Source organism: Panthera onca, chromosome A3 (assembly GCF_046562875.1).
Source record: "Panthera onca isolate mPanOnc1 chromosome A3, mPanOnc1 haplotype 2, whole genome shotgun sequence".
In the NCBI taxonomy this organism is placed as follows: domain Eukaryota; kingdom Metazoa; phylum Chordata; class Mammalia; order Carnivora; family Felidae; genus Panthera; species Panthera onca.
This window is the reverse complement of record NC_138341.1, coordinates 134283842-134311326: the sequence shown is the minus strand read 5'-3', so window position 1 is coordinate 134311326 and position 27485 is coordinate 134283842. Positions and strand designations below refer to the sequence as shown.

Genomic DNA, 27485 nt, shown 5'->3' with positions numbered 1-27485 from the left:
ATGCACATTTAACCAGGCATCCTGTATTTTCATTTGCAAAGTCTGGCAACCCTGGACTTGGGCAAATCCTCAGGTGTTGTTCCCCCCCCCCTTTTTTTTTTTTTAACCTATTAACTCTTAGCCACACTCTAGATCGTTTCCGACTTCCCTGAGGATACAGACCTTATGGTTAAAGTATTGGGTTTCTCTGCCCTCCCTGCCTAGACCAGGTATGTCCCCTACCTCCGTCCCTCTGCCTGGTGCATGTGGCCCGAGTCCGTATCTAGCGTGAGTCGCCCTGGACACTTAGAAACAATCAAAACGAGCATTTGTGCTTGTGTGTGCTGTAACTGTGACATCATACACTGAAATCGAATTCTTCCCCCAGCCCACCCACGTGTCCCGTCCTTCATTCGAGCCTTCCTTGGCCCTTTTGGGGGGACATTAAAATAGAAATACACTTTCCGCAGGTACATACCCATGTAGGTTGGCATATGCGTTAAATTTCCTCTCTCCCAGGTGTAATCACAGATCTTGTTCTGTTCCTCCTCTACGGGGCCATGCGGGAGCCTGGGCCTGTCTTGTTCCTGCTTATAACCCCCGGGGTGCAGAGAAGTGTGGGGCTTTGGCCCGCGCACTGTTAACACTTGTGAAAAGGTGAATGAGGGGCGCCTGAGTGACTCGGTTCAGCGTCGGGCTCTTGATTTCAGCTCAGGTCACGATCTCCTGGTTTGTGGGCTCGAGCCCCACATCGGGTTCTGTGCTGACAGTGCAGAGCCTGCTTGGGATTCTCTCTCTTTCCCTCTCTCCCTGCCCCTCCCCTGCTTGCACGGTCTCTCTCTCTCTCTCTCTCTCTCTCTCTCTTAGATAAACTTAAAAAAAAAAAAAAGATGAATGGTTTAGGTGCCTGGTCGGTTAATTGTCTTGGGAAAACGCCACATTGTCTCTAGGATTTTGTAGCTAAAAACTGGACGGCAATGACTTCCGGCTGTATGTCCATCCAGGAGAACAGATGCTTACTTTAGGGAAGGCGTGGGTAAAGCCGTGGCTCTCCACTGGGAATGTGGTCTCCCAGGGGACACTTAGCGATGTCTGGAGACAGCGTCTGTTGTCAGGACTCAGGGAGGGTGCTCTTCGGGCACGTCTGCCGTGCTGAGGTGCCCCCCGCTGGCCTCAGTGCCTCCTGCCATCGTCTGTGTGAACGTGCTTTGGCCAGTGTCGAGCCCTGTCCTGTGCCGGGACAGTGAGTGGAGGGGACCACCCTGCCCTGAATTGCCGGGCTGGATGGAGGGCAGCACAATGTGTGTGGGGCCCAGAGAGGCCACCCAAGTGCGGGGGTCTAGAGGAGAGCACGGGGGGAAGGGGCTCCGTTCCAGATCACCATTCACCCCACATACCCCCCTGAGCGGGCCTCAGAGGTTTGGCCACGTCCCCCCTCTCCAGACCCTCTGTGGCCGCCATCGTACCTAGAATGTGATCCAGAGCCCCCGCCAGGGCCCCCAGTGACCCAGCCTCATCATCGGGCCCCCTCCCTCCCTCCCTCTCTCTCTCCAGCCCCACTGGCCTCCTCCCTGTTCTTTTTTTAATTTATTTTTAAGTGTTTATTTACTTATTTATTTTGAGAGAGAGAGAACAAGTAAGTGGGAGAGGGGCAGAGCGAGAGAGGGAGAGAGAGAATCCCAAGCAGGCTCCACACGGCCAGCGCAGAACCCAGCGCGGGGCTCGAACTCACGAACCACGATACCACGACCTGAGCCGAAATCAAGAGTCGGACGCTTAGCTGACAGAGCCACCCAGGCGCCCCCGCCTCCTCCCTGTTCTTCAAACACACGTGTGTGTGTTCCTGTCTCCGGAACTTGGCATTTCCTGTTCCCTCTGCTGGGAACATTTCTCTCCCAGGACCCCTGTGACTGTGCAGCCTTCCCTGACCAGTCCCCCTCGTCCCTGTCCCTGCCCCTGCCCTAGACTGCTTCTCGGCCATCACCACCGTCCCTCAGCTCATCCCCCCCCCACCCCCCGCCCCGGTGGGCCCCCAGGGGGTTGTTCTGGCCGTTCTACGTGCACACCTAGCACAGGGCGGCCCACGGCAGGCGTGCCGTCGATAGTTGCCGAATGAACTAATGAGTCAGTAACAAGGTGGTGGTTGAAGCCTGGAACACATAACGCAAATGTCCACGGGCAGGAGAGGATGACGTAAAGGCCTTTCCAGATGTGAGGCTCCTCTGTGGCCACGAGGGATGAGGTCAGTGTGTTTCATCGATGCGGAAAGATGTCCACAGTGTATTGTGTAAAAACCAGGTTTATAGGAAACGGCAGTAACAGTACGATCCCAGTTATGAGGACCTGTGCACAAGCGTGACTGTGGACACACGTGCAGGCAGCTCAGACTAAACAGTCACGGGGGGTTTATTCATCTCGGTGGTTGGGGCGAGAAGCAAGCTTCAGGACCGGTTTGATCCAGTGGCTCAGGGATATCACCAGAGGTTCCATGTCCGTGTCTCTGCTCTTCCTTCCACCAGGGCGGTCCCACTCGAAAATGTCACCCGCTTGTGGTCTCTAACTGGTGGCCATTTCTGGGGCTCCATCCACTCCTCCTGCCTCAGTCTTGTCCGGGGGCTTTCTGGAAAGGAAACTTCCAGGGTGCCTCCCCTCCGTTCGTCGGCTGAGTTGGGTCACGTGCCCGCCCCCGAGCCGGTCGCTGCAGCTGGAGGACTAGTTGTTGTCTCTCGTAGGCCCACCCCTAAGGCACAGCTGCAGAAATGAGAATTGGGCCGGGTACCAGGGACAGGAGCCATGGCATCATCCCCATCTTACAGATGAGGAATTAGAGGCCCCCGCATGCAGCTTGACCTCCCTCGGCCCACACGGCGTGGTCGGTGGCAGCTGCGGGTTTAAACCCCCCCCCGAAGACCCGCTTCCTTCCCCTCTGCCCGTTTCGCAGCCGAGGCTGTGCGTCCCTGGCCCTTGCTGTGCTCCAACAGCTGTGAGGGCGAGCTCGACCCCCTCCCTGCATGCACTGCTCACGGCGCTCGCGTTTACTGTATCTAGATCGGCATCAGCTTTTCAGGCGAGGCATTTTTATTTTGCCCTGAAAGCCTTCCAGGTGGGGGTGGGGGCAAGATGCAATTCCTAGGGGCTCAGCTTTAACGGTTTCTTTTATAGAATCGTTCGGATTATAAATGCACGAACTCGAGGAAACCCTGCTGAAGAATGCAGGAAAGCCGAACGTTTAAAGGGGTTAAGGTAAAATAGTGGTGGACGGGGGAAGTCTGCTCTTTTAAACGCCGGCTGTTAAAAAACCAAAGCGAACCCCCTGGTGCTGGTCTGGTCCCTGGGAGGCTGGGTTTCCTGCCTTGGGCCCGTCTGGGGGGCTCCAGGTGAAGTTAATTCCAGATGTGGACGGGCCCGCGGCCTCCAGAAGCTCCGCTCCCACTCGCCTCTGGCTCCCCTCGCCTAACTCGGGGTGACGCATTCCTGTCGTGGGTACGCAGCCTGGGCTCAGATTCGGCCCGGCCCCTCCCCAGCTGGGTGGCCTTGGGCAGGTCATTCAGCCTCTCGGAGCTCTTCTCTCGCGAGTGAGATAGGCTTTCTTTGCCCCCTGTCTCTTGCTTTATTCTTCTTTGGAGTACTTAACCACCAGGAGGCAGGACCTCAATCCCTACCGGCCAGTGGCCTGCTTGTTGCCGCGGCCGAAAGGTAGACTGATCCCGGCTCCCATCCTACTGCACACCCATCAGCGGAGCACAGGACACCGAGATTATTCTGCCCGCCTTCTCCTCTCTGCCTCCAGGACCCCATATCCTCTGGGTGTCCCCCTTCCTCCTGCCCACACTTCTTCTAGATCCTTCTGACTGGGCACCCCTGTCCTCTCGGTGGTGGAGACAGGATGCCTGGGCTCAGCCCTCGTAACGCTTGTCCAGCTACACGCCCTCCCCAGGTGAGCTCCTCTCTGCCACCCGGACGGCCCCCCGACCTCTGCCCTGAGCCAGCGTTTCTCCAGCGCTTGGGGAACGCAAAGCTCTGCTCTGAGGAGCGTCTGGGTGTTGAGTGGCAGAGGCGGGACTTGAACCCGGGACGTCTGGCACCGGGCCAGAGCACGTTTGGCCCCAGGTCCGTCTCTGCCCCCGGACCAGGAGCCGCACCCAGGCTGGGATGCTGTGCTTCCCACGCTCCGGCTTCCCTCCCGCGTCAGGTGGGCGTTGCAGACAGCGGCCGCGAAACCACCTGCTTTCGCCCTCCACCCTCCCCTCCCTCCCCGGCTGATTCTCTCTCCCCCCACCCCCACGCCCGCCTCAGTTTCCCCACCTCCATAAACGGCCCCTCCCTTCCTCCAGGTGCCCAGGCTCAGAGCAGGAAGGTCAGGGATGAGTCCCCACCTCTTCACACCCTCTCTGTCCAGTCCCTCCGCAAGTTCCGTCACTTGTGTCTTTTCACAGTCCCTCCAGGATCTGCTGGTTCCCAGCTTCGGAGGTACTCCCGTGACGCGACCGCTGGGCGAAACCGGGGAAGGAGCGCGGGGGGCACGTCCCTGTGCGTTTTCTTCTGCGACTTCTCCTGTGAATCTGTATAATTATTTCAAAACGAAACACGAAAAACGAATTCCAAAGATGGAGTTGAGAAACGGACCGTTGAGGAGCCCCCCGTCCCCTCTCCCTGCCACTGTCCCGGTAGCCTCCACCGGCCCCCCCACCCGGCCCCCCCAGGACACCTGGGCTGCTCTGTTACACGCAGCAGGTGGCCGTCTCGGGGTTGCCACTTCACGCCATCGCCTCGGTCTCCTGGGGCTACCGGGAGGCCCCAAACCGGGGGCCGCAAAACAGCAGGCCGCACCTTCCTAAAGCCTGGAGACCGCAGGCCCCGGGGCCGCACCCCTTCCGAGGCCTCGAGGAATGAGCCCTTGCTTGCCTGTCCCAGCTTCTGGGGGCCCCTGCTGTTCTTTCGTGTTCTCTGGCCTCCTTCCCTCCGGGTGTATGCACGTGGGTGTCTCTGTGTCTTCACGTGGCCTTTCTCTGAGGACACCCTCCAAGCCCATGTGACCTTACCTTAACTGATTGTGTCTGCAAAGGTGCTGTTTTCAGTGAGGTCACATCCTGAGGTTCTGCCCGGACTTGAACTTGGTGGGGGCTGGTGGGGAGGGGACGCTGTTCGACTCGGTAAACAGAGTAAGGGTAAAGTGCTTGCTGTTGCCCACAGGACCCGACCTTACCTGTGCTCCTGAGAGTCCCCCACGATTCATCCCCCTGACCCCTTGTTCTTCCCTGCTTCCCCCCAGGCTGTGCTCCAGCCAGGCAGCCAGCGTCCTCACTGCTCATTGAGAGAACCCACCTCGCTCCCTCCTCCCAAGCATTCGCCTTGGTAGTGCCCTCTGCCTGGAACGCCTGTCCCCAGACATCCACATGGCTCCCCCGTCCCTGTCACGCAGTCCTCCGCTCACACGGCCCCTCCGTGCCTAGGGTGGCAGTCACCAGGGCTGTGTGCAGCTGTCCCCACCGTCCTCGGGCAAGCAGGCTTCTCCCACCTCTTGAGATAGGCGGATCGCATGACCAGCTTGGGCCAATGAAATGTAAATGCAACTTCCGCTAGCCTGAGACCTGCAAACCTCAGCCTGCCTGTCCCACCTGCCCGCACGCCCAGAGGGCAGGAGGTTTTCTCTGTGCGGTTCCCTGCTGTGTTCCAAGCTCCTGAACAGCATGGCACAGAGTAAATGCCGAATAAATACCCGCCGGGTGGACGGATAACGGATGCATGAATGAACCGTGAGGCGGGAAAGAAATCGTGTCCGGGCGGCCCCTCCCCGCTCACCGGCTCACCGTTTCTCCCATAATTGATCTTCTGTGCATTTGGCTGCTTCCGGTCTAGGGCAGAGCATCAACCCCAAGTTGGCGGGCCTGATCGGGAGGCACGGGCCCCAGAACAAGCAGCCCTTCATGGTGGCCTTCTTCAAGGCCACGGAGGTCCACCTTCGCAGCACCCGCTCCACGGGGGGCAAGCAACGCAGCCAGAATCGCTCCAAGACGCCCAAGAACCAGGAAGCCCTGCGGGTGACCAACGTCGCAGGTACGCCGGGCTGGGAGGGTTAATGCACAGCCCCTGAGGATGCCACAGGCCCCCGCAAGACCCCAGAATTCATCCTGTACTCTCAATGTGACCCTCGAGCCAATGCCACGGGAAGCAGACCCCACAAAATCCTGTGCTGCGCAGATCCCACTGCTTTAACTGGATAAAGTAGTAAGTTCATGTAGAAATGCACGTGGCAGCACATTCGTGCATTCCGTTAGTGTACAACGTATACTAGTGTGTTACGTTAGTATATGTTAGTATAACAAGATGCCGGTCATGTAAATTTCCAAGTAGGGAGAATCATGGCCCCAAATAAATGAAAGCAAACTCTGAAAACATGCAGAGCAGGAGACGCCACCCCAACATCCCCAGGAAGGCCACCCCTTGGGAGAGGAAAGGAGGACAAACGGGGAGAGTTTGCTGTGTCTTTAATTGTATTTCTTAGGTGAAACATATTTGAAACTCCTGGCTCGCTTTACTGCTTGTTCCACACGGGCGGCAGCGGGGCTGTTTTGAACGTTATTTGGGATACTTTGAACGTGTGTTTGAAGTGTCAGAAGTAAAGAAAAAAAGAGCATTAACTCTTTCAGTGTATTTTGGGGGGTACTTTAGGTTCATTGAAATGTTGCCTTGTGACAAGTAAACACAAACTGGAAATAAAGGGAACATGTTCACAGCAAGCAACTCAGAGACGAATAGCAATCCTGAAGGTAGTGAATTCCGCAACAGAAACTTCCAGGAGGTGCTACATGTATGTACGCTGTGCGTCTTGAGGCTCTGAGGCGGACGGCCTCCCGTTTTGAAGAGGGGGCGACAGTGGGGCTCAGAGAGGTTAAGTCACTGGTCTGGAAGTGCACAGTGCAAGTGTCAGCCCTGGGATTTGAGCCTGTTGATTTTGCCGGGAGGCGTCTGCCTGCCCTTGATGAGCTTTGGTTCCTCCACAGTCCTGTTCAGTGTTTTCTGACAACTCACCAGGTGCCTGCTGAGCCCTGCCCGGGCCTGCCTTTGTGCCGGCATCGGGGCTGGGCCGAGACATGGTCCCTTTCCCTACCGGCTGATCAAGCAGCAGGATGTTGATGGCATCTGGTGGCCTGGGGTTGCTGGGATGAGTTTTGGGGCTGGGCTGGCCTGGACCGGCCTCTTCAGCACGGTGGACGCCTGTGGCCTGTGTGCCCACACCCTGGCCCGTGCCACGTTCTCCTGCATAGCAGACGCTGCCTCTGTTAGGGAAAGATGCTTCTTGATTTTTCCCCCAGAGCAAAAAGAAAATTGCAAGTAAATTAAGTTGGCCCGCAGACCACGTTCCCAATGGGCTGCAGAAATGACCCACCGCCTCCGAGGAGCCCAGCTTGTGCCCTGTCCCCCTCGCCTTGGCTGGGTGCGCTGCTCTCCAAGGGGTATCCCTTGGTTCCTCAGGAAACTGTTTGCAGAATAATGCCCCCCCCCCCCCGCCCCCACCAGGCCTCCGATGTCCGTGTCCTTAATCACCAGAACTGGTGACTGTTTCCTTACATGGCCAACGGGACCAAGGCTGCCGATGGAATCCAGGTTGCTAATCAGCTGACCTTAGGATAGAGAAGCCTGGACGGTCCAGGTGGGCCCAGCGCCGTGCTGTCCTCACGTGGGTCCTTAAAGGGGGCACATCTCTCCCCGAGCGTGGTCAGAGGGGCGGCGAGGCGCGATGTCGCTGGCTTTGAAGCTGGAGGCGGGGTGGGGCGCACGTCGCGAAGGCGGGCTTTTCGAAGCTGGAAGAGACCAGGAAACAGAAGTCCCCCTGAGCCTCCAGGAGGAACGAGGCCCTGAATTCGGCCTGTGATGCACTTTCCGAGCTACAGAGCTAGAAGCTTATAAAGTGGTGCTGTTTTCAGCCGCCGTGTTTGTGCTGATTTGTTGAAGCAGCCACAGGAAACGCAGCCACCGTGTTTGCAGAGCGGTTGACTCGGCAGACGGATGTGCCGGAACACGTCCCCCCGAGGCCATCACGGAGCTCTGGGTGGGCTGCGGGGCAGGGCAGGGTCTGCAGCAGGGACCAGCCTGCCCGCCGCGTGGGGAGCTCTGAGCTGAGCTCATCGGCTCTGCCCGCCGCTGGGCCCGGAGCTGGCCCGAGAAGCATGCGGGGGGATCACGGGGGTGTTCAGAAATAGGGTGGTAAGCCGGCAGAGCGGCCCCGACCCCCAGATTGACCCCGTATTGTCATTCGCTTCTTTGGCCTCATGTAACCAGTTTTTAAGTGTCTGTTCGTTTTCCTTCTCGAAGAAGAAAGGAATGGTTGCTGTGCTTGGTAAAGCTTTCAGAGTCGGGTTTCCTGACCCCCCCAGGGGCCCCTGGATGGACTCCAGTGGCCCTGCAGACCATGTGCAGGGGATTTGCAGGGAATCTTTTCTGGCAGTTGGATCCATCCTTTTTCAGGCTTCTCAAAAGGGTCTGTCATGCCCCCTAATTAAAATCCAGCAACCGGGGCGCCTGGGTGGCTCAGTCGGTTAAGCGGTTAAACGTCCGCTCAGGTCATGATCTCGCGGTTTGTGAGTTCGAGCCCCACGTCCGACCCTGTGCTGACAGCTCGGAGCCTGGAGCCTGCTTCGGATTCTGTCTCCCTCTCTCCCTGCCCCTCCCCTGCTCACATTCTGCCTCGCTCAAAAATAAATATCCAACAATTGGATCCCTTCCTTTGCATCGGAAGCCTCCTCTATGCTGGCCCTGGGGACGGGGGTTCAGTGGGGAAAGCCCAGCCACCGTCCGTCCTCGGGATTTGGGCCAGGCTGGAGGTTGCTGCCGCTCCCAGGCACACTTACAGGCCTGAGAGGCAGGGGGTGGTGACTAGGGACGGATGCATTGGGGGAGGGGACTTCAGGAAAGACTGTCCCCCGAGAGCTCTGGGACCAGCAGGTGCCCTTGAGGCCTGGCTGGGTCGGCTGGACCAGGGTGACCCAGGGAGCGGGCACAGAGACTTCTGGCGGGAGGCGATAGGGCGCCTTCGAGGGGAGACATGGTGGCTGGGACCAGGGGACGGCGGGGCTGGCAAGGTGAGCCATATCAGGCTCTTGGGAGCCCCGTCTTGAGTTTGAACTTCATCCAAAGCAAATTTGGAAGCCTTGGCAGAGTTTTAAGCTATGATGGGGGGCGGGGAGGGGCAGGGGTGATGAGACGATCATGTTGGCTGTTCTGGGGATGGCGAGGAGCAGGGTGGGGTGTCAGAGTAGGGACCCCCGTTAGATGTCTTTCCATATCAGCCAGGCAGGAAGCACGGGCAGATTCCTTGCCAGCCGACCCGCAGGTGTGCCTCAGGAGGGAAGGAAGAGGGACCAGGCCTCAAAGTCTTAGAATTCGACACCCGGTTTCCCCCACTGCATCCTCCCCAAACACTCACTGGGTCTCCATTTACATAACCCGCAGGACGGGGCTCTCACTACCTCACGTGGCACCTCTTCTAGCTTGCTTGCGGTCTGCCTCCTTCCCGGGGCTTTCTACTTCCTGGCCCTTTTTGAAGTTCACCTAAACCCTTCCTGGACATTTAATTTAAAAGCCATAGCAAGGCCTCCCCCCGCCCCGCCCCACCCCAACAGACTTGGTAAACCAGAATGGCTGAATGTGTGAGTACATTCATTCACACCTTTTGAAGTGCTTGGCCGCGCGTGCTGGGCTGGGAATCCTGCTCTAGGGCCCTCCAAGCTGAATTCTCTCTCATCCGCAGCCCTTCATGTGCCGGGGGGGCGGGGGGGGGGGCACATGCTCCAGCCTGCTGTCCGCCACGGAGCTTTCTCTCCTGCAGGCTCATCCCCCCCTTCCCCCCTACATACACCCCAGAGCCTTCTACTGCTCGTGGACGGTGTGGTTGGGGATGGAGAGCCTGGGTCCCTGGCCTCCCTTCGACTGTCTTCTCCCCACCCCCCTGGTAATTAGGCAGCTCCACCAGATGACCTGGGTGGGGGGGGGGGTGTAACTCGTCAGCCGCTCAGGCAGGGGCCGGTGGAGGCGGATGAAGCCGTGTGGGGTTCGGGGGGATAGGGCAGACCAGAGGGACAGGGGCGCTGGGAGTCATCTTTTCTCCCCTGTCCTAGCCTTTCTGCTACCACGCGGTCATCTCGAACCAGGACTTCTGACCGCTTTCTCCCAGAGCGGCCCAGCGATCCAAGGAGGCCCGGAGGTACAGTGCAGGCGTCTGGGTCTCTGGTGGCAGGGCCGGTGCCCCCCCCCCCCCCCCCCCCCCCCCCGCCACTTACACCTACAGCTGGCCTCACACGCTGCTCGCAGCCTTGGTCTGTTGGGCCTTGGGTTTCAACATCAAGCCAGATATCATTGCTTCGCTTTAAGACAGGATTGGGGAAAGTGGCACTCAGGCCGACCCTCGCCCTTCCTCTGCTCATGGCAGACATTACTAATCGATGCTGGCACCTTCTCCTCACTGAGCCTCGCGTGGCTTCGGATCCTTCGTTACCCAGGGCATCGAGCAGCCAGCATCGACAAAGCTTCGTAGCCGCGCCCCTGTCCCAAGTTAAGGCGCTCAGTCCTCTGTCTTGTTCAGGCTGCTCCACGTGTTACTGGGCTGAGGGGAGGCTCCTCCTCCCTCCCCTCTACCTTCCGGCTCCCCACAGGGAAGGCGGGGAGGGAGGCCTGTGCATTGAAATTGCTGCCTGTGGCCACGGGCGTTGCCACAGCAATGGAGGCCATCTTTGCATTTCCGCTCTGCATTCCAGACAGCATTGTGAATGGTCCGTCGATTTCTGGGGCTCTTCGCTGATGGCTCCCTTGACCTCGACCGTCACGTGTTGAGTGCCACTGGGCCCTCCAGAGGACCCCTGCAGCCGGTTCCCTCTCTCAGCCCTCCGGCTGCCAGGCCCAGAGGTGGGGAAGGGGAGCCCGACCCCCCGCTGCTGCTCTGTCCTCCCAGCCACCCCTCGGAGCTCGGTCAGCAAGGCCCACACTGCCTGCTGCTGAGCCCCGCTCACCCCTCCTCGCTCCTGGAAGGTTCTGGTGCCTGGCCCTCTGTCCGTCTGTCGGCTGCTGGGGCTGTCAGGGTTCTCGCTGACCTTCGCGGTCACGGACGGCACGCTCCTCTCTCTCCTTCTGCGTCCTCGGGCTGGAGCGTTCCTCCTTTGGGTGCCTCTCTGGCGGACTCTCACTCCCTTTCGGTTCTCGTGCAAATGTCACTTCCTCCCAAGGGCCTTCTGTGAGGACCCTCCCTCGCAGGGCCCCCTGGCAACACACCCCCTCTCCGGCCTTACTGCTCTCCTCGACAAGACACATCTCAAGCTGACCCACTGATTGATCATCTGTCTGTCACTGGAAGGCGTAGGCGCCCGGGGCAGGGCCTTATTGTGTTGGCGCCTGTGGCTCTAATGCCTAGAACAGTGGCCGCAAACTAGTAGACAGACCCCCAGGAACAGATGGCATGAGTCAATGAATGAATGAGGCACCAGGCAGTGAACCTGTGAACCTGTGTCCCCGCCCCCCCCCCCCCCCCCCCGGTCATTTCTGTAGTCCCGACTATCTGTCGTGCTCAGTCCAATGCAGTTTTTCTCACCGGTTTGTAAATCTGTAAAAACTGCCTTCCTGGGCGCCTGGGTGGCTCAGTCGGTTGAGCCGCCGACTCTTGGTTTCGGCTCAGGTCACGATCTCAACGGTGTGTGAGTCCGAGCCCCGAGTCAGGCTCTGCACGGCCAGGGCAGAGCCCGCGTGGGATTCTCTCTCTCCCTCTCTCTCCGCCCCTCCCCCGTGCTTGCGTGCACACTCGCTCGCTCTCTCTCTCTCTCAAAATAAATCAATAAACTTAAACAAAATAGAAAATAAAAATTGCTTTCCTGGACTATAAAGATATGTATAAAATCGGGAATATTCACAGAGGCCGACGAAGGTGGAAGTCGCGTGCGATTAACCAGGCCAGCCGTGAACACGGGCTCGTCACCTAAGCGTTTCCGGAAAGCCCGTCTGAGACCGTTTTCTGATGGCTGTGCCCTCTGCCACCCTCCCCCTGCCCTCCCTCCTCCTCCTCTCGTCCAGTATTGCTCTGCCAGCCCGACCCCATCCCTCCTTCTCCTTTGTCCTTCCCATCCTCACTCCCGCCCCCCTCCATTTCGCTTCAGATTTGTTCTCCGCCTCGGGGTGGCCCAGGTGGCCGTATGTTTGGGGTGTCTGGGACAGCGTAATATCTCGCAGGTGTCCGAGAGGGTTTCCCGATCTGCTGTGGCCGCCACATGTCACTTCCTAGAGAGCCGCCCCACCCACCTCCCAGATGGGGAAGTTGAGGTCCAGGGAAGGGAATCCAGTGATGCCCTTTTTATCTGACTATTTCGCATGAACCTAGAAGCCACACGGGGAGAATTCTCGTGAATCAGAGGAAGGCGGAAAACTGGTGGACGTTTAGCTTCTTGCCAAACGGGCGTGTTGTGGGATTTGGAGGAAACAAGGCATTCGCTTTAAATGGCTGAAGGGTGTCTGTGTGAATGAAGTTCGTGGGGAGTGTTTTTTATTATCATTTAAACTCAAGTCAGCAGCGAAGTCTGGGCTTCAGGAGCAGGCCCCTCCCTCGCAGGTGGGCCGGAAGGATAAGGATCAGCAGCTTGTCGCTATGAGCCGAGTGTTGTGCGAGACTGATTTGAACGTTCGAGGCCGCCCCAGTAGGCACTGGATCCTCGGCGAACGAGGAGCCCAAGGTCTGGGAGAACCGGGATGTGACTCCAGAGCTGGAGGGGCACCACCCCCTTCCCTGGTCCACACCCACTGGTCAGACTCCACTTGGGAGCCGGTGCGCTCTGGGGTCTATACCTCCGGGGTCTGTCCCCGGGCTCCAGCTGACCACCAGCCCCACACGGGGACGCACCTTCCTAGGTGGGACCCGCTGGGTGGTTTGGCCGCAAGTCTCAGAAGCACAGATCAAGTGGCGTCAGCCGCCAGGGAAGCCATCGGCTCGCGGCGCCAGGGCCGGGTGGGCGCGAGGGTTGGTTGGTCCACAAAGTCAACGACAGTGGAAGCCCGGCTTTTTCGACCTTGCCCTTCTGGGTTCCGAGTTGGCTTCTTCTCAAGGCTGTGGCCGCGTGGAGCCATCAGGCTTCATTCCTCTTCTGCTCCCGGGTGATAGGGGGGGAAGAGCTGAGCACCGTATCCCATGCGTCTTTCTTAGGAATCAGGAGACTTTTTCCAGAAGCCCCCAGCACGCTTCCATCCACGTGCTGTCGGCTTGGATCGGGCCGTTCGCTCTTACCTGAACCAGTCCTCACTCCAACGGTGGGAAATGAGCTGGTGAGCTCAGTCCTGGGTTCTCAACCAGGGCGGGGGGTGCCGGGAGCACCTGAGGCCACCAGGAGGGCCACTCCCCTGGCCATCTGAGAGGCCTGACCAGGCAGCGGGAACGGGGTACGTCTGGAAGCCTCCCAGGTACGGGCCAGGTGAGCAGGCAGCCCCGGTTCCTCCTTGTGTCTCTCATCCACTGGTTTCATTACCTTCTGGGACACTTAGGCCTGGAGGCATCACAGCAATGGACAGAAGCTGGGGCACTAACCTCTCCTTTAGTTGTGCGTTAATTACACAAATATCAGTGGACACTGGGCTCTGGGGATCCAATGGTGACCTCGCAAGACCTTTTTGAAGGGGCGACATTCAGACAGGCTTCAATATCAAGTAGATCCAGACATACAAAGATCACAAGAAACATTTCAGGTGCAGAGAACAGCAAGTGCAAAGGCCCTGAGGCAGAGACAGGCTTGGCATTAGATTCACAGCACAGAAAGAAGGCTGGTGTGATTAGAGCTTAGTGCTTGATGCTTTAGGAATCCGGGTTCCATAGGACCTGACAGGCCAAGGGCAGGAGTTGAGAGATGTTGCTCGAAGCATGCTAGAAAGTTTTAGGTGGGAGAGAGACAAGGCATGGTTAAGGAAAACGATCCCTGTGGCTGCAGGATAGAAGATGATGTTGCAGTAGCAACAGAGTGAGTGAGTGTGTGTGTGAGAGAGAGAGAGAGAAAGAGAGAGCGTGCGGTTGAGAGAGAGAGAAAGCCGAGGGTTTCTGCATGTTCACAAGTGCTCAGGCCCTAACCCAAATGCCAGCAACCCTTACATACTTCCGGAAAACCCCAGCGCATAGTTTCGACTCCTCAAAGCAGCCTCAGGAGAGTGTTTTTCTGGGAGGTCAGTGGGATCTGACTTCCTGCCCTCTCCTTTCTTCCTGGTGGTGGGGGCCTTGTCCCAGGCCCCGTCTGTGCCCCCTCGCGCCCTTTCTTGCAGGGTGAGCCTCGCCAGTGGGCGGGCCTCACGGAAGCAGACCCCTTGAGCGGGCTCCTGGGGCCAGCGCGGCGGCCTGTGGCCGTAGTTTGATTCCCGCAGGGAATCTGGGCCCGTGTCTGCGTCTGAACAACACGCGTGGACAAAGACACCCAGGGTCCGCAGAAGGGTCCAGAGCGTGGCAGGAGCTAAGGTGGCGCGGGAGGAGGGGGAATGCGGGCACGTCTCGCGTGGGCCGTTCGTCGGGGACGGAGATGAGTTTTAAGGCTGCGGGTACTCGAACAGCTTCTGTGTCCGAAAGGTCGCCTTCCAGCTTTCTGAGTCTGACCGTGCTCACACCATTGCCTGCGACCGAGGGAACTCTAACGCGCGTGTGTTTCCTTCCCTCCCCACCCCCCTGCCCTGCACCTCTGCTTCCCGTCAATGCAGAAAACAGCAGCAGTGACCAGAGGCAGGCCTGTAAGAAGCACGAGCTGTATGTCAGCTTCCGAGACCTGGGCTGGCAGGTAAGGGCGGTCGGCTGGGTCTGCCGGGTTGGGGTGGGGGGGGGGGCTCTGGGCTGGGCTTCCCCCAGGCTCCCCCGCCAGGGCGGTGAGGGCTGTGTCCCACCCGTACGGTGGGTCAGGTTTCTCACCTACTCGCCTTGAGACTCCAGCCTCAAGGGCCCTCGCTAGGGTAGAGAATCCAGGTTAAGGATGCAGGGACGCCTCGTGAGATCCAAGAGCGGGAATGGAGTCAGGACGCAAAACAGAACCAGGAGCCCCAACGCTCCGGACCCTGAGCCTCGTTCTCCATGTGGGCTCCATTTCCATCCTGCGGCTGGCTGGCTGCTCTCAGACACGGGGGAGCCCGTGTGCCAGAACGCAGCTGCCTGGAGGGCCGGCTCCCACCTCCTGCCCTGTCTGTCCCTCCCTCCCCCTTCCGTGATTCAGTTGTGTGGGGCAGGGAGTTGAGGAGCCAGCTCGGGTCAGGTGCTTGATCCTGAACCGGTCGGCTGTTTGGGGGACGAGATCATGTCCTGGGACCGTGACTGCTCCCGCCGGAACCATTCGGATGGAGTGGGGTGAAGGGCAGGGGGCGTATCCTAGGACGGGCATGAGGGTCATACGCTGTCGTGATTGTTTGTGAGTGTCTCCGACATTCGGGGCCCTCTTCCGGGCACCGGAGATGCAGCCGTGAGCGTTAACAGTGTGCCCGCCCTCGTGGGGCTCGGCTCCCCGATGGGGTGTTGAGATCACCAAGGCCACCGACTTCGTTCTCTCCTCAGTGAACTTGTGGTTCGGTGGGCGAGGCCAGATCCTTCCCTGGGGATGGCTCCCAAGCGCACCTTCAAGGCACTGGCCCACGGCCAGCGTGGAGCCCTCCTCTGGTTCTGGCCCTCGTACCCACGGCTCCCATGCTCCACGGGGCACCCGGCCGGGCTGGAACCGAGCCCCAGACTCCGCTGCTGGAAGAATCCGTGGGCTTGAGTCAGTGAGGGGTGTGGGTATTGCTGGGACGGCAGTGCTGCGCTCCCCCGACCGTAAAGGCAGGCACGGCCACGCGTCCTTCCCCAAGCCGCTCGCGTGCACCGGGCGGCTGGGCTGGCTCGTCGACACTGTCCTGTATCTGTTCTCCCCGTGGTGGGTGGTTATCAGTCTGTGCCCCACGTGGGCGAACTGGCCGACGGAGACTTCGCCGAACGCAGACCGCCAGCGTGTAACCACCTGGCAGTGCTAACGTGGACGTCCCCTCGGTCGTGCTTCTCTGCGCCACCTTCCCACAAAGCCGTGCGAGCGTCCGCTCCGGACTCAGCCCAGCCCCCGGGTGGCCTTTCCTCCATTCTGCGTTCAGTGGGGACCGTGACAGCACATCATCACCTGTTTCTCCTGCTCCGGCAGGACCCCCGCTACGCAGGACGGAGCGGGGCCGGGTCTTTGTGCCCGGGAGCGCGGAGTGTGGCCCGCAGGAGGCAGTTTGGACGTGGAGGTTAGCGGGCCGTACGGGGCCCTCGCTCGCCCTGATTCGCCCTCTCTCGCCCGCAGGACTGGATCATCGCTCCCGAAGGCTATGCTGCTTACTACTGCGAGGGGGAGTGTGCCTTCCCTCTGAACTCCTACATGAACGCCACCAACCACGCCATCGTGCAGACGCTGGTGAGTGTGGCCCGCCCGCCATCGGGGCGGCCGGACCCTGCCTCGGGCTCCTCCAGGCTGGGGCCCCCACCCCATCCCGCCTGGGCCCCTTCCTCCATAAAAAAAAAAAAAAAAAAGATTAAGAATCCTCTTTTACAACGGCATCGGCATAACAATGTGTACAACAACCTCTGACCCTAAAGTTCATATATTTCTCCCAATTTTGAAAGAAGCGAGAACAGTTTCCTGGACTCCTAAAGGCATCTCGGACAACGGTCACTGTGCCTAATGGGGAAGTCGGCCCTGGTCCTGCCTCTGTCTGGGGGACTGTTCTTGGCTGTCCGCACGTCTACCCCACGTCCATAGGGCCTTCCCCGACCCCCCAAATCCGCACTTCCTTTGGCTCATGTTGGCTCGAGAGCCTGTCCCCTTCCCGAGTTCACGTCTTTGCCTCCTACCCTTGAACTCTGGGGGTTCAGCCATCCTAGGGCGTCTCCTGAGCATCTCCTGCATGTAGACCCGGACTGGGAACAGCGGCCACCGCGGGGAACAGCGGCCACCGCAGGGAACGGCACAGATGGGGTCCTTGCCTTCGGGGCCTCGGTTTCCAGGGAGAGAAACGGTCAAGTAGACAAATGAGGAAACCTGAGAGGAGTAAGGGACAGGAAGGTGGCAGACGGGACGATAGGACAGAGAGATGGGGTGGAGGGGGGCCTTTCAGGTGGAACTTCCCTGGGCTCACTGGAGGATTCAGTGTGATAATAAGCTAAACTCTTACCAGGGTGCCCAGCACTGGGACCCCTGGTGCATGTGATTTTTATTACTCTCCTGAAAACAGCAGTAGTGATAAAAATTAGGAACTTGGTTCTTCGGTGTAGAATCTGAGGCTCAGGGGTCTTGATTATCTAGCTCTCTGCCATGAACGTTATTGGGGCCTTTCCTGTCAACCGGTCGTCCTCCCTGGCTTGAATGCTCCTGGTGACAGAGAGCTCCCTCCTCAGGGCCATCCCCTCTGTCCTGCAGTTCTGTTTGTGATGGACTTTTTGGCTTCTTTTGTTTCAGAATAAACGTCTCTCTCTTCCCTTGTTACGTCCTGGAGAAAAAGCTCCTTTGGTCCTTTCGCTTGGGCCGCGGTCTGCCCTTTGAAGGAAGGCCTCTTCTTTTTAGCAGTGCTTTTGCAAGGTCCTTCCTCCCCCAGCAGTAAACTCCGGAGCCCTGTTGAGGATTGTAAGTCCTCGGGCTGGAAATGAATAGTGCCCCCACCCTGTTCCTTGGCGCCCACATGCCCCCTAAGTCCTGTCCTGAAGCCCCTGGGAGGTGCGCCGGGGGTCTCCCGGGCTGCCACGGGTCTAGCTCTTCCCTCCGACCCCTGCTTCATGGCCCACACAACAGGAGCCTAGCCGTCCTGTGACCACCCGCCCCGTCCGCTCGTCACGAGGAAACTCTGGGATCAGAGCGAGCCCTCCGATTATTCCGAAAAGATGCTTCTGTGGTCATGGTTAAAAGGGGGGGTGGGAGGGGCGCCTGGGTGGCTCGGTCGGTTAAGCATCTGACTTCAGCCCAGGTCATGATCTCACAGTCTGTGAGTTCGAGCCCCGCGTCGGGCTCGGTGCTGACAGCTCGGAGCCTGGAGCCCGCTTCGGATTCTGTGTCTCCCTCTCTCCCTGCCCCGCCCCTGCTCACGCTCTGTCTCTCACTGTCTCAAAAAAAAAACCCAAAAAACATTAAAAAAATAAAAGGGGGTGGGGGGAGAAGCCTTGCCTGCCGAGAGTCCTAGTGAAATACAGAGGAAATGAGCTGATGTCTGGGATTTGCTTTCAAATGATTCAAGGGTGGAGGTGGGGGGGCGGTTAGATGTGTAAGGTTTGAAATGGTCCGTCATAAAAAGTTACCAAGTGCGCTGGCTCATGTCAGAGGTCACAGGCTGGAGGCCTCTACAGGGTGCTTTCCCTTGGCATGTGCTTGGAAACCTGAAGTTTGACATAAAAACAAAGTTTGACGTAAAAACTCCTGGCCTGTCCCGGGCACTCGGCACATTCAACTCGCTGGCTTTGGTTGGCCGCGGTCAGCTGGCCGCGTCCGCCCTGCGGTCTGCCCCAGCCCTCACTCTTCCCTCTCGTCTGACTCCCTGCCTGCCTCGCTCATCCGGGACGCTTGTGTGGCCCCTTCGGGCCCGGGGCGTCGTTTGCCACCAGCCCTGGTCTCTGTAGGGTGCAGAGACTCCCACGAGCACGAAGGGCAGTAAACCTGAGCAGCCAGCCGGCCTCTGTCTTCAGTCCTCCCTTCCCGACCTTCTTTCCTGATGATGTCCAAGCAAGTGTCCGCCCCATTTTGTCCTCTTAACTGTCACTACTAACGAGGCAGGACGGCCTCGTATCGTTCAGATCTGCACCCTCCAACACGGTAACCCCATTTACACGTGGCTCTTGAGCACTTGAAATGGGGCCAGTCTGAATCAAGAGGCGTCGGGACTCTAACACACACCCTGCGGGCGCCTGGGTGGCCCAGTCGGCTAAGTATCCGACTTCAGATCAGGCCATGATGTCTGGTGAGTTCGAGCCCCACTCTGGGCTCTCTGCTGTCAGCGTGGAGCTCGTTTGGGATCCTCTGTCCCCCTCCCTCTGCCCCTCCCCCCCTCAAAAATCAACATTACAGTACGATACGATACGCACTAGGGGTGCGCCTGGGTGGCTCAGTCGGTTGAGTGTCCAACTTCAGCTCAGGTCACGATCTCACGGTCTGTGAGTTCAAGCCCCGCGTCGGGCTCTGTGCTGATGGCTTGGAGCCCGGAGCCCGATTTCGGATTCCGTGTCTCCCCCTCTCTCTGCTCCTCCCCCACTCATGCTCTGTCTCTCCCTGTCTCTCCCAAAAATAAATAAATATTTTTAAAAAATTTTTAAAAGAAGGTGACGGACATCTGGGTGGCTAAGTCAGTTAAGCATCCGACTTCGACTCAGCTCGTGATCTCACGGTTTGTGGGTTCGAGCCCCGCATCAGGCTCTGTGCGGACAGCTCGGAGCCCGGAGCCTGCTTCGGATTCTGTGTCTCCCTCTCTCTCTGCTCCTCCCCTGCACATGATCTGTCTCTCTCTCTCTCTCTCTCTCCCCTTCAAAAATAAATAAAAACATTAAAAAAAAAACCCCAAAAAATAAAATACACACTAGTTTTTGAAAACTTGGTCCCCAGAAAAAGCACAATACGTCATTAATGATTCTTTACGGTAAGTATGTATTGCAACGGTAATATTTTTGAAACCCTGGGTTAAATTAAATAGATTATTTAAATGAATTGTACGTGTTTCTTTTCCATCTTTTCACATGCGGCTGCTAGAACATGGGAGATTACATGTGTGCCTTGCTTTCTCCTTTTCTTGGACCGGGCAGGTGAGCCCGGGGGTCAGCCACCTTTTTCCGGACAGAGTCAGGCGGTAGATCTTTTTAACCTCGCGAGTCCTACGGCCTCTGTTGCAGCGACTCAAGTGTGCCAGGTGCAGCCCTAGGTGCCGATAAAACTTTATTCGCAGGAGCAGGTGGTGGGCAGGATTCGGCCTGCGGGCCCACTCTGTCCCCACTTGGGGCAATTTTGCCGCCCCCCCCCCCCCCAGGGGACATTTGACAGGTTCTGGAGACATTTTTGGCCGTCGCGGCTGGGAGTCGAGTGCCCCTGGCCTCCCAGAGACCCCGCGAAGCCCTCCGCGCTGTACAGGCAGCCCCGCGGTGGAGACCCGCCCGGCCACGCGCTTCCCAGCCGTGTGCTGTGTCGACGTCGGTACTCTGGTTCCCTGCCGTGGGAAACGGGCCCTCTCAGAACCGAGCTAGTCCCGTGTCCGCCCAGGATGCGCCGAGGGCGAGCCCCGCACGCGGTCGTTTCACGCAAGCCACGCGTGAGCCTTCTAGAAACGAGGCGGCCGGGGGCGGGGGGGAGTGACGCGACGCGGCTCACCGCTGCCGCCGTTTGCTCGTTCCAGGTCCACTTCATCAACCCGGAGACGGTGCCCAAGCCGTGCTGTGCCCCCACGCAGCTCAACGCCATCTCGGTGCTCTACTTCGACGACAGCTCCAACGTCATCCTGAAGAAATACAGAAACATGGTCGTCCGGGCCTGTGGCTGCCACTAGGCCCTCCCGGAACTCCGATCCTCGGGGGGGCCACGTTCTTTTGGGATCCTTGGCAAGGCACCAGCAGACCCGCCGCCCCTCGAGAGGCCTGTCCCGCCCCCGTCCCCAACCTTAACGGTGTAGGAGTATCAAGGAATTTGGGAGGTGAAGGCCTTTTGATCAGGTTTTCACCGGCCTCCTATGGACAAGATCCTACAAGCTGCTGCAGGCAAAGCCTGAAGGAAAACAGTACATATGTAAAGAAAAATTGCCCGGCCGCGATCATTGGCTGTGAAGTCTCTGCCGTGCACTGACTCGTTCCCAGGGGTAATTAGGAGCGCCCTTCAGCCGGGCCCCCCAGCAGCGGGAGGAAGGGGGCGCAGCGAGGGGTGGGCGCGTTGTGTCTGTGCGCAAGGAGAGTTAACACAGAAGTTCCTGTAATAAATGTCACAATAAAACGAATGAACGAAAATGGTTAGGATGTTACAGATATATTTTCCTAAACAATTTATCCCCATCTCTTGGTTTACTCTGGTTTCGTAAACAGAAGCTGTGGCCGGGGGAGGATGGGGAGACACCCCCCCCCGCCCTGTCATTCCAGTCTGGTTTCATTCTGAGACTTGCAGAGGCCCACTGTTTATATAGACTTGCCTAAATCTAAGATTTAGCCGGGCAGGGAGACGGCAGATTTCTGCTCGCAGGAGGGGGGGTGTTGACCTTGAAGGAAAAACATGTTCAGCTGGGTGTGTGTGTGTGTGTGTGTGTGTGTGTGTGTGTGTGTGGTGGCAGAGATTAAAATAGCCATGTGGAGTGCTGGCAGACTTTGGAACCGGTTTCCCGGCTCTCCTCACGGTAGGAAACTCGATGTGGCGTGCCAGAGTGGACGGGACAGCCACCGGGACAGCACCTGCAGCCACACCTGGAACTCTAGCCACCATGGCCCCATTTAAAGGAGTGCCAAGGAAGCCCAGCTCTAGATCGGGGTGGGGTGGGCGGGGGTGCTGGCCACCGCCCCGGGGGCTCCCCCGTTGGGCCGTAGATGGACAGCAGCGTTCTGAGGTCTGGGCTCCAACCAGGGCCCCCGGTGGCCCCTGTTGAGGGCTCTGCAAACAATCAGCTCCTTGAAGTAAGGAGCAGATGACATGGTTTAGATCTGCTGGATGCCAATCTCAGATGGAAGGATCTAGAAGCCGCTTTGGGAGTGACGTCCTAATCGGGTGTTCCAACTCCCAAGTTGCCATTTCTGATGTGGCTCTTGGTGTGAACCTCCCTTCCCTTGGCCAGTGGGTCCCCTAAGTGGCTGTGCACCCAGCCACTAGCTGCCACACAAGCCTTGGGGAGCTCTGGGCAGTCTAGAGCAGGGTTATCCACAGATGAGGCCTGTGCCCCTGGAATCCCGTCCAGCAGGGGATTGTTTTCTCCGCCTTGATTAAGTTGGTTCCTGGAAACACCGGAGCCCCCGTTTTTATCTTCTTTTATTTTTCTTCTGCAGTAGCTTAGGCTGCAGCCTTCACTCGGCCCGGTCAGTAGGGAAGACTCACTGTCTTTGCTGTGCTTTGTTTTACCTGTTGGCAGATCTGGGGATTTTTGTGTGATTCCCTCTGGGTGCAAGTTTTCTGGCCACTTGTACCCCACCTGGCTTCTGGCTCGCATCGTCTGTACATTGAAACATGTAAATAGTTGTTACAAAACAAAGGAAATTATTTATGTCCATCGGAAGCTCACTTTACACCCTCCTTCTTCGGTCCCTCGTTCAGGATGATGAGTTCGCTTCCCCCCCCCCCCCCCAGCCTGTTTGTTTTCTTATTTAAGACTATTTATTAACGGTCAGACCATTGTACCTTCAGCTGTTGCATAGAGCGGTCCTCAGCGAATTTTCTGTATAAATAGACAAAATAAAGAGGGTTTTTGCCTTTTCAATAAAAGGAGACATTTGGTTCTGATTCTTGGGGCCGTGGATGTCGGGTTCTTCCCCTCTTAACTCCCGGACGTCGCCGCTCCCTTGGTTTGCTAAGAACTCTCTGCCTTGGCCCCCACCATCAGCGCGCTGTTCATCAGCCGGGCCCCGGGGAGAGCGGGGCGCTCGTCAATACTTGGTGCAGCTGTGTGGGGCTCCAGGCAGGAGGGATGGAACCGAACCACAAATGTGAGCCGGGGAGGCTCGACTACAAAGATCCTTGATTGAATTACAGTGCAGCTGTCAACAGCTGTTTCAGAGAGGCGGGGGGGTAAATGAGCTGTGTTTACTGCTAACATAGTTTAAAGATTTAGTCATCCCAATAAAAGAGAGGCACAAGAAGGAAACAAAAAAGGCAGGCTGGGGGCGGGGGGGGGGGGGGGGGGCGGGGAAGTGCACACCCAAAGCCGAAGCAGCAAGGGCCCCGTCGCCAGCATTGTCCAATGCAAATTGTTTCAGTGGTTCAGGGCCAGGGTGGGGGGGGGGGGGGAGCTGTTGGCTCTGGGCTCGAGCCGGGGAGGGACCGACCGGTGGGGGCCCGGGGGAGGCAGCCAGGGGCCCACCTCCTTGCCGTGCATGCGGCAGCGCTCAGCCATGCAACATCACCGGTTCCTTTGTCACGTTCAAGTGCACCCAGAGGTCGCCGGTGGATGTTAGGAGCCCGGCTGTTACTTGGCCAGACGGCCCGCCCTTCCCCGTTGCCTCAAACGAAACAACCGCTCCCGGCAAGTTCCAGCCCCCGGGACCTCCAAACCCTCCTGTCACTGTCCTGATGCGCAATCTAGCGTTTGTTCCAGGTCCAGGCCAGAGACCGGAGCCGCACACCGGAGGGCCGGATGCGCCCGCGGACGAGCCTGGCTCCCCGCCCCGCCCCCCAGCATGGTGTTGATACCTCTTCAAAAAGGGAGTTCATGGCCGTCATGGTTTTTGAAAACTAGAAGGTTGAAGGTGAAAAACACATTCCCCAGTTCTGGCTCCTCTTGAGAAACGGGCAGACCTGCCTGCCGTGGGCCGCATTCCTGCATGGAGACTCTGGCTGGAGCCAAAGAGCGCTCGTTAACCACAGTCCTCACTACTCCCAATCGTCTGTCTCGTGAGGCTGTTATTCATAAGGGGTGAATATCAGTTGCTGTTTTAATCATTGCAGATGGCTCTGGATTTGTACCCACATGTCTATTAAGAGCAGGAAAGTAAAAGCCACACCTTCCGGAAGAAGCCGAGAGGCCAGTCTCAGAGCGGCCTGCTGGCCCGCCTCCCCCGTCTGGCACCTCTTTGGGCTCCCGTGGGCAGGGGTGTTGTGGCCAAGGCAGCGCACGTGAGGTCATTTGCCTTCCCGGTTTCCACCCCTCTTGCTCACTTTCACCTCCGAGCGGTTTCTCATCGCCTCCTGTCCCGCCCCTGCTCTCCGAGCACCTGCGTCAGGCACCTTTGCTCCCGCGGCGCGGCCTGAGGTCCCCGCTGGCCATGCCGAGCAGGCGCGGAGAGGTGAAGGCGTTTACTCGAAGTCCCCAGCCACCAAGTGCCGCGATCAGAATTTGAGCCCCGCAGCCTGGCCTCCACCGAGATCACCGCAGCTACGATCGCCCGGGGGTGCTTGTAAAAGCGGGGTCTCTGGGCCCCCCGCCCCAACCCTCCCAAAGGCCCCCGGGGCCGTGTGTCAGTCCCTGAATCCGTGCCGACTTCCTGGACCACAAAGGGCAGGCCCGGGGTCTCCCTGCCGTTTCCAAGCCGCCCGAGACCTTCCTTTGTGAGAACTCTGAGCGCAACACAAAGCTTCCTCCCTGGCTGTGGCCGGCGGCCTCTCCCGCCGAGCGAGCGAGGCCTTCGCTCGGAGCCCTCCCTCGCCTGCCGGTGACGGACCGTGTGTGGGCCCTGCTGAGAGGCTGGGGGTGTTGGCCGTGGCCACTGAGGCCATCTGCTCGGAGAATCCTCATATGTACGTTTGGAGTCCTTCCCTCTGTTCAGATGTTTCGGGGAAGGTGAGCGTGTTCGTGTCCCGGAGCCGCCGTAACTGATGACGACGGTGGTGGCCGAAAACAGAAGTGTTTGCTCGCAGTTCCGAGGCCAGAAGGCAACACTCAAGGTGTCTGCGGGGCTGTGCCCTGTGCAGGGACTTCAGGGAGAGTCATTCCCAGCGTCTCCCAGCTTCTGGGGCTGCTGGCTCCCTCGGCTGGTGGCTGGGTCACCCGTCGTCACATCTCTCCGTTTTCCTCTGGTCCTTCCTGGGCCTTTTGTCATTGCGTTTAGGATTCGCTGGATAATCCAGGAAGATGTCATCTCAAGATCCTTAATTACATCTGCAAAGACCTTTTTGCCAAATAAGGTCACATTCGTAAGGACGAGGCGTTAGGCTGTGGACAAGTCTTTTTTGAGGCCACCATTCATCCCATTACGGTGAGGTTCCTGTCTTTCTCCCACGGCCTTGTCCCCTTCTGCCCCCACGACGTTCTGGAGCCTACCAGAACTTCCCAGCAGCCTCAGTTAGTCCCAGCCTGCCTCGTGCCACACGTGCTGCCGCTTTCTGCCCCATCCCGTGGCTGGAGAAGGGGCTGTGGGAGCCCAACCCCCGCTTCCCCCCACTTCCCGCCCTTGGCCCATGCACGACGGGAGCCACCGTCCTCCAGTGGGGCCGACGTGGCACAGGGATCCAGGAGGAGTAGGTAGACCACACACAAGGATGACCACGGCCAAGGGCAGCCAACCCGCGCTGCCCTTTGCGGGAGCGGGGATCACTCCAAGGAAGCACAGCCTTCCTCTTCGGCCGGAAGCATTCGTTCGCTCGTTTGTTCATTCACTAGTTCATGGCACCACCATGCACCAGCCCCGCTACGGCCACTGGAGAGGCAGGGGACGAGGCAAAGCGTCCTCACCACGAAGCCTGCATCCGGGGAGCACGGGAAACAAGTCGTAACTGGCGCCGCACCGTGGCCGCGTGGACCCCCTCCTTCAGGCAGGATGACGCAGATTCTGTTACGACTGGGTTGGAATGGCAAGTAAGTCAGGCTGAATCCCATCCATTTCTTACCTTCTGATTTTAAAAGACGTGAAAACACCTTGGGGGCCCCTGACAGTGCCGTGAGCCCTGGGCACTGTCCACCGTGCCTGATGGACAAGCTGGCGTGGACCGTGAGCACTTTAGTGGCGAGTAACGATGTGTATCAGGAAGGAACAGCGAGCAGGGGAAGGAAGTGGGGGGTTGGCTTAGCTTGGCTAAGCTCCTCGGACGGAGCGGTCAAGGAAGGGGTGGGCCCCCGAAGGAAGGACAGAGCAGTGGAGTGACTGCAGGGAAGAGCATCTCTGCCTCAGGGATCAGCACGTGCAAAGGCTCCGAGGCCCCAGTGGAACCTGTCCTGCCTCCTCATGTGCAGAGGCTGGAGGGGGTGAGCCCCGAGGCCCTTCACCAGGCGTTTGGGGTGAGAAGTGACACTGGTCAAATTCACCGGTGGGGGCAACTGGCAGGACACTCACTCACCTGCTCTGGGGGAAGTCCACTGCTGCTTTCTTACAAGTATCTGTTTGACGTGGAGGAGAGTTCTCACGCCACAGAGTCAGAGGCAGTGCGTGTTGGGCACGGGGACCCGGGGCCAGTTATTTAGTTAGCTGTGGGATCCCCGCTGTGGGCACATCTCTACCTTCTCTGTGACCTCAGTTTCCTCCTCTGTGAGATGGTATGGTGCCCACCGAGATAACGTAGGGTGAGCATAAGCGGTACTTAACCGCCACCACAACAAAACCCCCGAGTAACAGTGGCTTAAACAAGATAAGAGTTTCTCATTTAAAGGAAGTCTGAAAGTCAGCTGTCCAAGGTCAGGATGGCAGTTCCACCGCACCATTTGGGGTCTAGTCTCTTTCTGCCTGTCTGCCCTGTCGTCATCACTCATGGCCTCCATCCTCCCAGTCCACTTCGTGGCCCAACATGGCTGCTGGAGCACCAGCCATTATATCTGTATTCTAGGCTATATGCTTCCTTCCAGTAGCCGTCCTAACGCGTAGACACAAAATATCCAGTCATCCGCCATTAGCAAAAATACAGTCACATGGCCACACCCAGCCGCAGGGGAGACTGGAAACTATAGTCTTTGATTCAAGGTGGTGAGGTATATAGTCAAAAATCAGCAGTCAGTGTTTTATTGCTCTCAGAATTTTATGGATGTTGGAGACTGGCAACTACCTATTGGTATTAGTTTTCTCTTGCTACAGCACAATTACCCAAACTTGTTGGCTTAAATCATCACCCATTTATTATCTTACACCTTCTGCGGGTCAGAAGTGTGGGCAACGTGTAGCTAGGTTCTCTGCTCAGGACCTCATGGGGCTGTAAGCAATGTGCCAGCAGGTGCGTTGTTTTTTTTTTTTTTTAATGTGTATTTATTATGTTTATTTATTTTGAGAGAGAGAGAGAGAGAGAGAGAGAGAGAGTGTGAACATGGGGGAGGGGCAGAGAGAGAGGGAGAGAGAGAGAGAATCCCAAGCAGGCTCCGTGCAGCCAGCACAGAGCCCGAGGCGGGGCTCGATCTCATGAACCTCGAGGTCATGACCTGAGCGGAAGTCAAGAGTCAGACGCTCAACCGACCGAGCCCCCCAGGCACCCCCCCCCCGTGGCTCCATTCTTACCTGGAGCTGAGGCTTCTTCCAAATTCATCCCAGCTGTTGGCCAAATCCAATTCCTTGTGGTCGTAGGACCGAGGTCCCCATTTTCTTCCTGGTTGTCAGCCCTGGGTCACTCTCGGCTCCTTTACAGGTGCTCCCCTCACAACACGGCCGCTTCGTTCTTCAAAGCCAGCAGGAGGACCTCTCTTCTTTTAAAGATTCATCTGATGAGGTCAGACCCACCCAGGAAAATCTCCCTTTGATTCGCTCAAAGTCCGTTGGTTATAAAATCCCTTCACCTTTGGGAGCGATCATTCTACGCCGGGCAGAAATCCGGGGGCTATTTCAGACTTCTTCCCTCGCACATCACCTGAGCTACCCCACGCACCTTGGGTTATGGAGGACGTTAGGGGTAGCACGGGCACAGAAAGTCCCTGGCAAATTGCAGGCACGCGAGAGAATGACCATGGCTATA

The 27485-nt window shown here is 58.1% G+C and overlaps 1 protein-coding gene across 3 annotated transcripts in view; it reads left to right on the top strand.

Annotated features, from left to right (window-relative positions):
• BMP7 (bone morphogenetic protein 7) overlaps positions 1-27485 on the top strand; it is a 164422-nt gene that overhangs the window by 68664 nt on the left and 68273 nt on the right. For 2 of the 3 annotated variants that reach the window (XM_060620984.3, XM_078443925.2), the window contains exons 4-6: positions 5839-6036; positions 14683-14759; positions 16278-16388. In XM_060620984.3, coding sequence (XP_060476967.1) covers positions 5839-6036; positions 14683-14759; positions 16278-16388 — 386 coding nt within the window. Of the gene's footprint in view, positions 1-5838; positions 6037-14682; positions 14760-16277; positions 16389-20334; positions 20940-27485 lie in introns of those variants that run through there. The other variant, XM_060620983.3, reaches the window with a different exon arrangement.